At 38.1% G+C, this 15,465-nt stretch overlaps 1 protein-coding gene across 3 annotated transcripts in view; it reads right to left on the bottom strand.

The window, feature by feature from the left end:
- Positions 1-15,465, bottom strand: part of cntfr (ciliary neurotrophic factor receptor) — a 202,449-nt gene that overhangs the window by 107,689 nt on the left and 79,295 nt on the right. For 2 of the 3 annotated variants that reach the window (XM_041969260.1, XM_041969261.1), the window contains exon 3: positions 11,952-12,033. In XM_041969260.1, the coding sequence (XP_041825194.1) occupies positions 11,952-12,033 (82 nt within the window). Of the gene's footprint in view, positions 1-11,951; positions 12,061-15,465 lie in introns of those variants that run through there. The other variant, XM_041969259.1, reaches the window with a different exon arrangement.

Here is a 15,465-nt window from a genome sequence, read left to right as displayed (position 1 = left end):
GTTCACACAGTAATTACTGCTTGCCAGCAAAGTGTGCACGTATGGTTTCATGTGCATGCGTGCAATCTCCTACGTGACGAAAGAATCTCCTGTCACTAACACAATTCTTTAAGCCTCTATGGACTTTCGATATCTCCGAGCCGTAGTCAGTGTTTTGTCAGTATGACGGACAAGAAAGCTTTGGGAATTTGAATTCTAAAGGAAAGGATGGAGGCTATTGTCCCCAGACAATATAGTTTTGGGGTTTGGGGAGCGAATGGTTTTGCGTATGAATCCATTCTACGGCAGGAAATCACACTTCAACAAAGACAGATAGCACCGTCCTTGCACAATGTCATGGGCAATAAATACAAACACCCGAAACACTGATGCATGTGCACACACACTTGAGGATGCACATACACACAAGCGAGCATACTTCATCTCTGCTTTTGTTGCCTCTGTTGTCTGCAAGGACACAACGTTCTCTAAGAAAAGCTGTTTTTCTATTTCATCAAGTTCAGTAAGTGTTGGCTTCTTTCTTTGCTGCACAGCTATTGGCTCATAGCCATACACCTAGACATTTTTCTTTTCAGAAAAAAAGTTTTTCAAAGAAATGCAAAATGACAAAGACACAAGCTCAAAGTGCTGGGATAAGACAAGCCTTTTTCATTCCAGTCAGCCCAGAGAAATAAAAATGAAAAGAAAACGGCACAGAATAAGCACTCAAAGCAATCACAGATAGAATCTACTCAAGAAATTATTTCTTCGGCACTGTCATTCAGCTGAAATTCATTCCAAGATGCAACCTGTTGGGGTTTCACTGCCATTCTCAAAGTGACAAGTCCCGCATTGATGGAAAATTTGTCTAGACAAAAATGATCTGCCCTTTTACTGAAGGCAAAAAGCAAGATTTCTTGATAAAGCTTATAAAACTATGTAAGTCTCTGTATGAATGGGGATTTATAAAAATGGGAAGAAAAAGACTATCATTTATTTAACTAATTTATTTCAGCTCATGCTTTATTCTAGTTTCCCATGTTATGTTTTGCTTCCACTCCTACTTGAACCATTGCACTCAGATCTCTCTGTGTGCCTGGGTTAAAAATATGACTTAAGCTAAGAGGAATGGCAATTAAGTTGAGCTGAATTGAATTAAACTGAGGTTCAGTGTAATAAATGACTAGCTTGTCCCCCTGCCATTCTTCTATCCTCTCCCAATAATGCATCACACTGGAGGTCAGATGAATTAAGTGTGTATATTTAGAAGTGTTGCACCAAAGAGTAGTCTGAGACCCCTCATAAACCTCCGGTGATTCAGTTCAGATGTCTTGGAATAAAGTTTTTACTGCAAAAAACATTAGCCAGAACTGTGCTCATACTGGCTGGAATTACATTAGCTTCCTGGCAGCATTAACTTATTGAACAGTCTATCAGGAGGAATTGGGGACAACTATTGGGGGCTCTGTGATTTTAGTGGTGCTAGGCATATACAACTTGAGATTTAATGGGTTGGAATCAACAAAATGGCTTTGGAAACAGAAAATCTATCTTGCAAATGGCCCCTCAGTTCAATAGAGGGGGCATTTTGTTCATCTACGAGTGATATATCCCTTTTTAATGACTAGATAAATTGATCTGTTAAGCAGATCTTTTTTTTTTTAATTTTTTTTTTGTTAATTACAGCTAGCTCTATAATTTCCAGTGCTGACTCTGCCAATCTCCACATTCAAGTATGGAGGTTGCAGACTTGCATCTTCGTTAGATAAAGATACCAGCTGTTCTAGGCCTAAAGTATATGACTCCATGAACCCAGTTTTAATGCATTTACCACTTACAGCATTGCTTTTTGTACATATTGGAGAGCAGTCATACAGCAGTGCAGACTATAATGTACAAGGCCATTTGCTACTTATAAAATAAAGACTCATAGGCAGCAGTTTTACATATAACATCCATCCTTCGCCATTCACTTAAGATTAACTGCACTGGGAAAGACAAAGAGCAACACAATAAATTGCATATGAATAAACCTTCCAAAAATAAATTGCTATGTACATTCAGGAGTCCTTTCAAACAGCATGAAATATAGTGGGGCAGCACTTTGAGCAAAAGTGCTTAGGTTTCTGTTTGTCTGGGTCAGTGCTATAACCACCACATCACACAGTATACAGGGGTATGTTTTACATCTACCTCTTCCTTTAAAGTAAAGTTAAAAAACTTAAACTACTAAGATTTACCTGATTTACTTGTATTTTCCTGCACTACCATTATGAGACTCATTAGCTGGATTAGTGTTAGATCATTTGCAACACCTATAAATAGCTTGTATTGTACCCAAAATTGAACTTATTCAAAACAGGTGTCCTGTATATCACAAGTCAAGCATGTGTTAACCCACACACTTACAAAAACACACACTCACACTCACACACTCTCCTGCAATAAAGAGCCTAGGAGTTAGTCACCTAACAACTAAAATACACAACTACTAAAAGTACACGTGTGCATCTTTATATTGTGTGTTTATGTTTTAGAGCACAAGGCCTGTGGCTAAATATAGCTCCAAAATGCTAAATACTGTCTGACCCTAAAACCGTCACATTGCTGTGCTCAATAGTTATTTTTTCATCAAACACCGACTGGATGTGACCTGCTGTAAGCCTCATTAGACTTCATTTCCACTAATGACTTACTTAAGGCAACACATCAGCACACTCATATTATTTGGTTCTTTAAATATTACGAGAGTGAAAGTCAGTGTGTATGTGTTCGCTTCTAAAGAAAAAAAAAAATGCTCAAGGTCAGTTTCACCTGGGAGTCCTGCTCCACTTTCATCTCAACTGGGTTTGAAAAAGGGCGAACGAAAATGGAGAACAGGAGAGAAAAGAATAGCAACTTCTACTTGCATGTGCTGAATGTCAGAGATCAAGAAAGTTGTCTGTGTGCTGAATGCTGTAAATGAAAGAGATTCTGAGAGGTGAATGACAGTTGGAGGACAGAAAAAATTATTAACGAGACACGGGGAATGAAATATAGCAAAATAGTGAAAGATTCGAGTAACGGATATTGAAGCTCATTTGTGCTCGTGTGCGGGTCTTTGCTTTGTTAATTTTTAATTTTAAGGGCCACCTGGAGTAGGAGTCAGATTAATTGAAGGTGGTGATATGTGTAGGCTTTTTTTTGAGTCAAATAAGGGTTTAAAGGAAGTGATCTTCGCTCATAAGTTAAAGACAGACGTGTGTCAGTTTGCTTTGCTTTTTCATGTTAGAGCTTCATTTACAGGTCACACATACACATACATACACATGCACATACATACATATATATATATATATATATATATATATGTGTGTGTGTGTGTGTGTGTGTGTGTGTGTGTGTGTGTGTGTGTGTGTGTGTATAAAGATATATGGTTTGTATATATAATTTGCCCCTTTTTACCGCAAGCCAATGCATACAAATATTTAATGTTAACTGACCTTCCCTTGGGTAAACCTCAGATATCAAAGGTTCCGTAAATGCAGCATGTAATGTAAATATTACAACATTTACTTAATGTTGTAAAAATATGCAAATAATTTTTTTAACCATTTTCATTATCCTTTTTCACAGATTTTCTTGATGGTCACAATTAAATCACCTTTTAACATCACTGTTCCAATTTTTTTTTTTTTTTTCATTTGGGGGTTGTACAACTACTTTAAGGTCAGGTGAAAGAAAACATACAATTCTCGAATATCTTCTAATATATTCCATTAATAAAATATTGTTACCAAGAGTCTGGAATGAGTAAACGTATATGAGGTTTATTACAGGAGAAGTACTGAATACAGAATTACTTGCAAGTAATGAGAGTGGTTGTTCTGACTCACGTGAAGTCAGGAGAGACTCTCAGGGGGCAAGAGGAAAAACAATAGTTATACATTTCTGTAGAAAGAATCCTCCTTCCTGAAGACCTTGAGTGGACACCCAACTCCAAGAGGTGGCATCAAAACAACCTCACATAGTTGTGTCTCCACCAGAACCAGTTTGACTAAGGGTCTGAGGAAGGACCAGATAAAGGTCATCTTACCCGCGTAGTGAACTTTTAACAGAACATGAATATAAAGAGAATAAACCTTAAAAGTGAATTAAAGCATGAGTAAAAATGTACAATGTAAAAAGTGTGATATAGTAACAATGAGTGTAAAAACTTTTTATAAATGAATATAGTAAAGGAAGTAATTATAGTTGTGATTATAATATTATATATAGAGCATAACAAGTAAAATTTCTTCCACAATCTCCAGCCAGAACATTAATTAGTTTATATTCATTTCTTGTTTGTGATTAAATCTAAAAGAACTAAAATTTCAAACTGAATGTACAATGTTGTTTAACTGCTTCTGACTTTTGGGAAAGAACCATCAGAGAGAGAGAGCGAGACAGAGAGAATTGGAGAGAGAAAGACAGACCCTTGATCGAAGCTTTACTGGGAATTCCTTCTAAAAGATTAATGAGTTAAAAGAAACAGACAGGACAAACACGTACATATACACTCATTCAGACATGGTAGGAACAGACACAAACACACCGCCTCAGACAGTGAGATCCGAGATTCCATATCTTAGCATGAAACACTGTGATTGGTTGGAAATGGTCCATTACCCGACAGATTTTATCAAACAGTCGGGAATCCTGAATCTATAGTGAACAAATTACAGAACTTTCACTACTAAATAATAATGGATTTTGCAGACATCTGTTTCTCCTATCTCACATTTTAGACTCACACTTAAAATTCTGGCATGTGACACACATTAAGGAAAGCAAATTGAGTCTGATTAGCAAAGTGGATGATTGAGTTCTGTGATTTTAGTGGTACCATCCTTACTCAGGTTGTATATCTGTGACTAATTCCATTGTAGATCCAGTTCCAGGTTGATAAAACATCCTTACTTCCTTATGGATGTTTTGTAAATTTCATTAATCAACAAGTAGCTTAATAATGATTAATATACTGTTAGATTAGAAAAAGAAATATCATAGTTCAGGATAAAATCTTGATCAGACTAACCAATGGAGCGCCGGTTCTTTTCTAATCTTTTCTAATGGCTGTGTTTGTTGACCTGCAGGGAAACCCTGGGCCCAAGTAGAGCAAGTCACCTGTAAGTGGCTTTGAGGCTGCTCATCTAATTTTTTAATTGTAGTTGGAGAGTCTGAAATCCAAGAAGATTTAAGCAGTTACAATACTGGTTCATATTAGCCCAAATCTGTCACATGGCAACCCTCATATTTTTGGACATGGTGCCACCAAACTTTCCCACTGGAGAAAGCGCCAGTCTTTCTGCTCCACTTTCAGTTCTAAACATTTTTTATACTATTTCACGTTATCCTTTCTACATCTTCCTCCCCCCACTTACTGCTCCACCTCCACATATTGCTCACAGTGTATTGCATTAAAACCCAAATAGACAGACTATGGCATATCCAGCACAATAACAGAGCCAAATGTTTGAAAGAGATAAAAACTTAATACCAGTCTCTTTCAAACCACTTTATCTGCTGCTGTATCCTCTGTGTGTCAGACAGACACCAAGTTGGCTGACTAATCACTCAGACCTCAATCTGTTTGCCTGCAGCGTGGGCACAACACTGTTTGGCTGCTCTAAACAACAAAAATCTTCAAGTCAAGTAATTGACTGTTTGTCAGGCACAAAGCCAGTCAACCATCTAATCAGCAAGTCAGCTGGAGAATCAGCCAGGTAAAGGAATCTAAACAAGCCTACAGCATGCATTTGGTGGCTTCTATAATTAAGGTAATTATACTTGAGTACTTACTGTGAATGTATAATCACTACTCGTGTACAACAATTAAAAAGAGCATGCAAAGTCAAGGACACAATATTTAAAAAATAATAATCCCATAAAAAAGTTTTATTTAAAAGATATTTGGGAGGTTTTGTGCTTCTTTGGAAACCCCATACATATAGTTTATTTTCTGCATTTCAAAGCCATGACTAAATGGAATTAGCATCCCTTTAATATACCTGTCTGCCAGTCATCGAGTCACTCCAACTGTAATGCATCTGCCAATGCTGTCAGTCAATCAACTGGCGGAGCTCCATCATGATTTTAATACATGCAGCATACCAAACAGGGAACACTGATTACACTGAGTGCTACTCAGGATAATGAGGTTTCCCCTTACAGCACATACACTACATGGCTTAAAGACGCAAGACAAACAGACGCACACCTCCGTCAATTTTTGTGCTTCCTCGCTTGTTTACAGCAGCTGTCTGTTGTCTCTGATGACACATCAGAGAGCAGTTAATTCTCATGAATAATTGATCACATTTAGTTGTCTAGATTTGTCTTCTGCCATTCTAAAAGTGCAGAAATGAACAAATCACAAAATGTTTGCATTCATTTTGGGGAATATGTAGACCTGTCACTGTGTTTGCATTTACACTCTATGATGCTCATCCTTCTTGTATGTTACATGGTCACTTTAAAAGCCAAAATAGTAGCAGGTAGGCTACATTTTGAGAAATGCACATTTGCAGTACTTAGGTGAGTTTAGAATAGATTCCAATTACATATGTCCCAACATTTCAGTCACATTTTCCTGTCAGGACACTTATGTAAAAGGATAAATAATTATCTAAAATTAATTTCTGTCTGACATCTTGCTTTCTAAGTATTCTACTCATTAATGTTATTTACATTAGTCTTTATAAGCTTCTGTAAGGAATTAGATTAGACTAGGCTGTCATGCATTATACGGGAAGGTTACAAAGCCAAAAGATTAATTTGATTTAAACAATTTACACAATCCTTTCACAAGACTGGATAAATAAGGCAAAGCATACGCCCAGGCATGTCGGAGAGTCACAGCAGCACGTGTCGAATGCTCATGAAATAAATACAGCTTTGACAGCTGTAATGCCATGGAATTAGTGGGGGAGTTAACCTCTTACACTCTTGCTGTCTCTCGTTTGCTCCCTTTCCCTCTGCTTTTCTGGTTTTAGAGCTTTGTATCGCTTCTTCCATCTCCCCCTCTGTTCATTGCAGTTTAGATGGAGTGTGAGCTGCAGATGCTGATCAAAAGGCAGCGATGGCGTGCACAGAAAACTTTCAGTGAAAGTGGTGTCACAGCAAATGATGTCATGGGTGATAAATCTACTCTTGATCACTTGCCGGCTGAATTAGGGGGTAAGAAAGTAGATGGAAAATACATCCGGAGTAAGGATTTCCTGTAAATAAATGGTGCAAGTTGGGGAAAGAAAAGGTGCAGAAATTAAGGAAAAATGAGGGTGACAAGTGACGATGATGTGGGAAAAGAGGAAAAAGTGTGAGCGCATTGGAGGGAAGGGTGGTGGCGGTGGGGGGTAAAGAGACTCAAGGAGGAAGAGAGATGAAGGGAATGATTATGAGTAGAAATGTTAGTCTCTTAATCAGGATATGGGCTCCTATAAATAACATTGACTCTTAGTCAACAGCATGATGTCACCAGTCCCCCCACCGTCCGCCCCCCTCCTAACACACACACACACACACACACACACACACACACACACACACATCCAGATAACCAGGCAGCAATGTAGTATTAGGATGCGGCTGCACCATTTCTGTCCTAAACAAAAAAGCAAATGTAGTGGAAACAGCAATAAACAATCTCATTTGCAGCATATTGTCCTGATTCTGCATTTTGCCATTAATTTTATACTACTCCTCCACTCTCTTCTGGGTATTTGTGTACTGTGTGTCCATTTGTATTCACATTCAGATTGTCCCCCGTATGCACTGTTCAAGGAAGTGCATTAATGGAATACTATTGCTTTGGTAGGACTTTGTGGTAAATCTTAGGATTAAAACTAAATAAAATGATAGAGAAAGAAAGAGTGAGGGAGAATTTATAGTAAACAGACATGAAAAGAGAAGCAGAGAGAGAGAAAGATAATTCAGAGTGAGAGAAAATATGGCTTATTTTCCATCCTGTGCCTGTGATCAGTCTTCAGGTCCTCCATACATGTGAGCATTCACTCTGTATGAAATGTGAGTGACAGTATCGGTGAGAGGAGAGAAAAATATGGAAGGAACAGAGACATCAAAGGCAGCCATGTTTAATGAGTCCTTCACTCATCAAAACACTAAAAAATGCACATAGCTCATAGTTACCAATGATCCTGCCGATTCTGAGTACAAATGAGATTTAGAGGTTTTCACACTTAAAAATGTTTGGGCAATTATTGAAAATGTTTCAATAATTTAATAATAACTAACAAAATACACCCAGTAAGAGCCTGATCTTTATCTAATTGCTAGTTTCAGAAAACAGAATTGTGAGGTCAGAAAAGATCTCAGTCTAGCTGAATCCTTTTAATATGGCAGTCAAGGCCTTTGGACATAAAGTTTATATTGTTTGAATGTGTTTTTTAATCAGTCATCTGTATGCACACTAAGTTCAACACATTTTATTCTATATCCATGAATGAAAATATACGGAAAATATATGGATAATGGAGTTATGAAGCACTTCTTTGCTTCATTTGTGTCCTGCACATGCTACTTTGTTTTATGGCCTCAACTGTTTTGCAAAACAAGAGAGATATATAGATACTGGTTAGCAAAATCATCTCTAAACTTTGGTGAACCTTTATCCAATTCCATGTCCCTCTTTAAAAAAATCTACCACAACCAGTCTTCAATTCATCCCTCTATTCATTGCATTCTGTTATAAAGAGCTTTGTGCTGAGAAGTTAAGTGACTTGGACACCACAGAAACATAGTGGAAAAATACATACGTTGTGTGGATGCAACTATTCAGAAGCAAAGACTAAACAAACACATTAAGACCTCTGGGGAGGTTTCTTTGTCTTGTGTATTATCATGTAAAAGAGGAATCCAATAAGCACTAACAAATTCAAGTAGATTTAATCTTTTTTATGTAAAATCATGTGATTTCCTTTAGAAAACACTGCTGCTGTTTATGGTGCCGGCATAGTTTTGTATTTTTATGAACTGTTGTTTCTCCAATAGGAGAACATCCTACTTTCCCTCTAATACTGATGAATAAAAATCATGTTCCTGATCTTTGAGGTGATTTTTTTTATTCCTTTATCTCAGCCTCAGCCTCAGGGATGATGAGAGGTCAGAGTTAGCAGAGCAACACATGTCTTAAACTAAGACATGCAGAATCTTGCTAAAATAATAGCAGGACAACACATATTAAACTATTGAAATGATTATTGTTCTTTTTTTTGTTAGCACAGAGGTTTAACATAGTTAAATGTGTTGTGTCATATTATGTGTTTGCACATAAGCTAAATACCATAAAATAGTTTGAATATATGTCATCTACTCTTTCTGACTCCCCCCTTCTCCTGTGCTCCCGCTCTTGTCTCTTCATCTGTCATCTGTTCTGTATTCTCTCATGCCTTTTTTTCCTAACATGTAGCTGTCTTCCGTCTTCCCCACCTACCCAATATCTTTCCTCTCCCCCTCAAACACATGTGCGTCTGTTTTTCCACCAGCATTGAGAATTCAAATATGGATTCAAGGAAGCCTAATTGGCGTTACCTCAGAGCCTGACTTTCATTCCATCTGAGTTTTAAGCTTTCAATTATTTTCTTTTTCCTCTGTTGTTTCAAGTGATGTTTTATTAAGGGACTGTTGTTGGTGTTGCTACAGTTCCACAGGTCTAAGTTTTTATACCCAACTTTTTTGTGAACATGACGCACTGACAGCATGTGAATGGAGGGTCAGTACACTTTCAGAATTAAGATGTGTTTTTTATGCTCAGAACGACACAGGAATGAATGCAGTGAGTCAGCTTTAGATGTCTTGTGTTAAGGTTTTATTCACTTTCACTATTTCAATGCCACAGCTAATCTTGGGATTATTTGTTTTTTCTTCTTTTTAAATCTTTACATCTGTTCCACATGCAGCTCATCTTCTTCTTTCACTTAAAATATTAGTTTCACATTTCCTCATCAGCTTCTCAGCTTCTTTATTTTTGGCAATCTTCCATCATTCTCTGTCTCCCCATTTTTCAAACACCAGCTTCTGTATTTTTAATTCTTCTGTGTTGTTTATCTGTCTGTAGATGATTCTAAAACTGTTTCTTTTTGTTTTTATTCAAAGCACATTGCTGTCATTAAGTAGAAAACCCTATCCATACCCTCCATGTCACACACATAAGAATATAAACACAGTGTGTGCCTCACTCCGTATGTGTATTTCCTTCAAATTGAGTCCAAGCTAATGAGAAAGTTCACCCCCTTTCCATTCCTATGAACTGACTGCGTGCATTGTATTGAATGGGATTTGTGTGTGTGAGTCTGTGCACTCCTGAGCAGCAGATTTTCTGGCAAGTGAGACAAACCCTAGGGAATCCTGTCAATCAAACAAGATGGCAATTTGTCAGAGAACTAGGCACTTTGCAAGACAGACAGATGTGCAAATGTGTATATGTTTGTGTGTAAGGGTGTCTATGCAGCAGAGTTTCGGAAAAACCTTCCGTGCTAATAATACTTTTGTTACTTGGTTATGCATTAAGCGTTGATTTTGTGGCTCTGGATGGGTAAGTTTATACTTTGTAGCACAAAAAGGAGAGATTAGTAATACAGAAGCTAACTTCAGTGCCAAATACCACAAAGTCCTTTCCAAAAACAAAACAATTGGTTTATTATTCCTCCCTATGTTCACATCTGTTACGCCCTCAGCACTGCCATTCACCGTGCATGTCTTTATCTAAATTTCTTTCTGCTTTTCTTTGGAGTAGTAAAACAGCTCACAGCTTAAATTTCTATTGGATACCATTTTGGGAACCTTCAAGGCTCTATACATCTTTATTAAAGCTGTTACACAATGTCACATTACACTGAAGCTAGTTTATTCATCAGTCTTACCCATAAAGCATCAATTGTTGTTGCCCCCTAACTTTCATTCTCAGTCACATACTATACATACTCGGATTTTATTGTTTTCTGTTCCTTCTAGCCTTCATTAACTTCTCCATTGTTTTTTTTTTTTTTGTTTTGTTTTTTCTTTCCATGTCCTCCTCCACTTACCTTCTCTGCTTCTCTCACATAAAGCCCAAAGTTAACATTCGTATTTCCATTTTCACTCTCCTTATGTGTGTGTGTGTGTGTGTGTGTCTGTGTGTGTATGTGTGTGACCCTCGTGACACAGGGATGTGCGTCACTAGGGACTTATTGACTTTCTTAGACTCTTTCTTTGGGTCAGCTGACATAAACAGCCCATTTTCATTGGTTAATATGTCAAGACCAAACTTCACAAAGAGTCAAGTGACAAACTGACTCCTGTTAAACACACAGACACACACAGACACACACAGACACACTGTTTACACGCATGGTCTAATTTATGGTCATGCATCTTGTGTGAACTCTCAGAAGAGTAGCAACTGTATTTTGTCTCTTCAGCCTCTCCCTTTTCCATTCAAAACTCTGTACATAAACCAGCAGAAAACATGCACATGATCATCAGTTGACCTGACTAGCTTTTTGACTTGCACCCTTGTTTTGCATGTACACAGCCTTGGCAATGTGGCTGAAATAATACCACAGTTCAATGAGGGAAATCAAACTGATATGGTCAGCCAGCGACTGTTTGTCAGGTTTAGAGGGAGGAAACTTGAATTACAGCTCGGCTTTCTCTAACAGCAATGGTTGTCTTTTCAAGCTGAACCTCACATGAAGTTGAGAGCTACTGTAAAATTATACAGAGCACAATCCCATCAAGACATATGCAGTAAAAAACGTCCACAACTTCACAACTGGACAACTGAACAATGTAAAATGGAAGAGTTTAGAAAAGCTGGAAAATTACTATAGAAAATTACTATAAGTAAGACTGAGAACACTGTCTCAGAAAAAGATCCCACCAGATCCACTATGTGGATCAATAAAGGACACCCAGTGGACTAATGTATTGTAGTGAATGAAATTTATACTCACCAAGCTGACTGCGTCTCTGAGCGTAGGCTACCACCACTGCGGCCAGAACTACACAGCACAATGATGTCACAAGGTTTGCCATCTGTAGACACACACACAGGAAAGTCATCAGCGTGTGTGAGAGCCGGCTAGTAAATGTGTCCGCCTGTTGTCCTGATTGATTGACAGACCCATAGATGCTTACAACTCCATGTAAGAGATGGGGAGATAGCTACTTCCTGCCCTCTTTGTATCAGCTACTTCCTTCTCTTTCTCTGTTTCTAGCTTCCTCTTGTAGTCGGTATCTTTTGGTGTCTCCTTCCTCTATTTTGCTGCTGGTAAAGTAACCTTTTTACTGTATTTTACTTATATCTTTCCTACGTGCCCTTATTTCCTTTCTTTACTTTTCTTACTATTGTTATCATCGCATCTCCCTTACTCTCTTTAGCTGTGATCATCAGTCTAATCAGTCCATCCTCTCTGGGATGGGCCATGGCCAGCTGCTCTTAAAGGTATAGAACACAGTATACAAACACACAGATTTAACATGTCATGGGTATCCTTTTGCTTCATTTCATTTTCTGCCTTAAAATGAAGTTTTTGAAAACCTCTGCTTGAACATGTGAGTCATATTCTTCCAGACCTAGACTGCATTCACGCTGCACTACTCAAATTAATCAAAATTTTTAAATAACATGTTTCATTTCCTGGTGAGAAGACAAGACACAACCAACGAAGAACGTTAATACAAAACAACTTTGGTTTCTAGTACATAACAGCTAAACAGAGAGCTGCATCACATCCTAGAGATCTTGGTTGATTATATTTCTATCAAAACTTTTCCCAAATTCTTCCATGTCTGACCTGAAGCCATTTCTCCTGTTCCGAGCCGCCTATTGTCCCACACACTACGATACATTGCGCTAAACCCACTTTAAATTTCTTATTTTATTTTTGTTTTTTGTGGTCTGCTTTCTCTATTTGGTTTGCTTAGAACGGACTGAGACCGGCATTTGTAGGCAGACCGAGTCTGCTTCTTTGATTCAAATCAGAATTTATTTGCGCATTCACAATACAGCAAATGAAGCTGACTTTCCAAGCAAACAGACTTGGATTCAAATAAAAAAGGCTGGCGTGAATGCGCTCTCGTAGGCTTACAAATAACCTGACGAGCAGTTCAATTAATCTGCATCAGGTCTGCTTGAGTTGGAAATAACTAAAATGTGCAGGGCAGTACTCCCCGAGGACCAGGATTAAGAAACAGTGCCTTTAAAGAACCTGTTGGTGTTTTCCCACAGCTGTAACGTGCTTGTTCAGAAGTCATGTTTTGCAACAAAAGAGCTGCACTGCTAGAGCGTCTCTGACTTCATCATATGCAAGAGCAGCTGAGCTGGATGAAGTCCTGCCAACAACGGGTTTTATTCCAGATCTTCCTTTTAAAAGATGTTCTCTACCTCGTCTCTCCATCTCCCCTCTCGTTTCTCGGCTGTTCTTCCATTCAGGGAGAGGAAATAGTTGGCTCTCATACACACAGAGGTTGTCAGAGGGTCTGCCTGCTGCTGAGATTTGCACTGAGTAAGGTGTGTGTGTGTCTGCATGTGAAGAACAGAGTGAGCACTCTAAATAGAGCCACAAAGAGGAAAGTGAGTTTCCTTGTTCTTTTGTGATGAGACTCCAGCTGTTCAGAAGTTTTGTCATATCCCATTACCTCTTGTTCTTTGTTAGGTTTTAGCTACTTCTACTCCTTTCTTAATTTTCTTTGCCACTTTTCTCATTCATACTCTTCATCTCCATTCAATGCTGTGTCTCTTTCCTCTTTGTTCAGTGCCCCTCCTTCAAATCATACATCTCACGTTTTCTGTCTCCTCATGTCAAGGCCAAAGATGAACACAGCTGCCATATGTTAAAGAATCTCAGAAAGGGAAAAATAAAAAAATAAATAAATAAAACATTTGCAAGCACTGTATAGTGATGTTCAAGAACATGAAAAAGCTTTTATAGTAAGAGGAAAATGTCAGAAGGCAACAAAACAACCACAGACATTAAACACACTGGGTTTTTTAATGAATTATCAACCAAATGGTGTTTTAAAGAAAAGCTTTTTTATATACAAGCTTGGTATCACCAGAAGAAAAAAAAAAAAAAAAAAAACTACGATGATTGAATTCACACTGAATAAAAAAAAGAAAAAAAATATGGAAATATCCACCCAGACTTCTTTCTGTCTTTCTTTCTTTCTTTCTTTCTTTTTTTTCCTGCCTGCTGAACATACTGGCTCTTAGGTATCACATGTGCTGATAATACCTACAGCATGGCTCAAGTCTCCACAGTCTAGCCTTTCATACTGGCAACCGGACTCCATGTCAGTGCTGGTTCCCAAACCTAATCTTTAATTAGCCAGTGTGTTCAGATTGATAAAAAAAAAGTAGATTCGGAACCTGAAAAGTTGCTTCTCAAGTGGCCCCAAAGATAGTGGTTCTTCTTTGAAGCCTGTGACGTTGTCAGTGGGCAAAGGCTGGAGCACCTGAACATCAGCCCAAATAATCAAAAAGCTTAAGAAATTGAGCAAGGAAAATCAGTAAAATGACATAGTGTTATATCCATTTATCGAGCTGCTGGACAGCATGATGGGTCATCAACAAGCAAACCAGGTAACAGGGACGCAGAATTCAGCCACCAAAGCAGCCATAGCCAAAGAAGAAGCCGACAAAATACCACCTCTAGCCCCTGAGTTTTCCACAAATGAAAATGGGTTGACTATAAACAGGATGAAAGTTAGCAGATAATCAATACCATCTGCCACTTCACTTCCACAATGAAGAGTAAAGTCTTCCCACTTTGGTTCCAGTTAAATTGGTGTGAACATTGGATGGTTCGCAAAAAAGCGCAAAGTTTCTGAAACTTGAAGGAAACCAGAGCCAGAGACACAAAGTGTATGACAACAGCCCGTCTCCACTCTGACATTCAGTCAGGTCACTCATCTCAACAATCTTTAAACTCTACAGCTTTAACAAAACTTGCAACTAACGTACTCTCAGTCCCACAGGGTTAATTAATACAAGAAATATGCATATTTATGTTAAAAAAAACAAAACAAAAACAATTGGAAATAATGATAAACATCCATAAGTGAACACTCCTTTAGGACTGGTCAGCTGAGTACCCGCATCTTACCTATGCAACAGATTTTACACTTAATGAAGCAACTGCTGAATGCAGCTTTGTTCCCTTGTTTATTTACATACTTGTGTGTACCTGTGAATGAGAAATAAAGTGGCTAAAGTTTGCATGCACAGACACAAACAATTGCAGGATTGTGTGTTTGCATAAGCACTTGTGTGGCTGTTTGTATGTGTGAGTGATTGGCAGCTCATATGTATTTCATTTGAACAAATATTGAAGAGTGACAGGGGGTGAAATTAAAATTGCATCCCTTGTCAGAGCATCACAATCCCTATTTCTGTTCTTCATTTTCTAAGTGCTAGTTTGCCCATCAAAATCCAATTGTGTCTGTGTGTGTGTGTATTTACCATGA

Source organism: Melanotaenia boesemani, chromosome 19 (assembly GCF_017639745.1).
Source record: "Melanotaenia boesemani isolate fMelBoe1 chromosome 19, fMelBoe1.pri, whole genome shotgun sequence".
In the NCBI taxonomy this organism is placed as follows: domain Eukaryota; kingdom Metazoa; phylum Chordata; class Actinopteri; order Atheriniformes; family Melanotaeniidae; genus Melanotaenia; species Melanotaenia boesemani.
The sequence above is the reverse complement of the archived record's forward strand: the minus strand, read 5'-3'. Positions and strand labels throughout refer to the sequence as shown.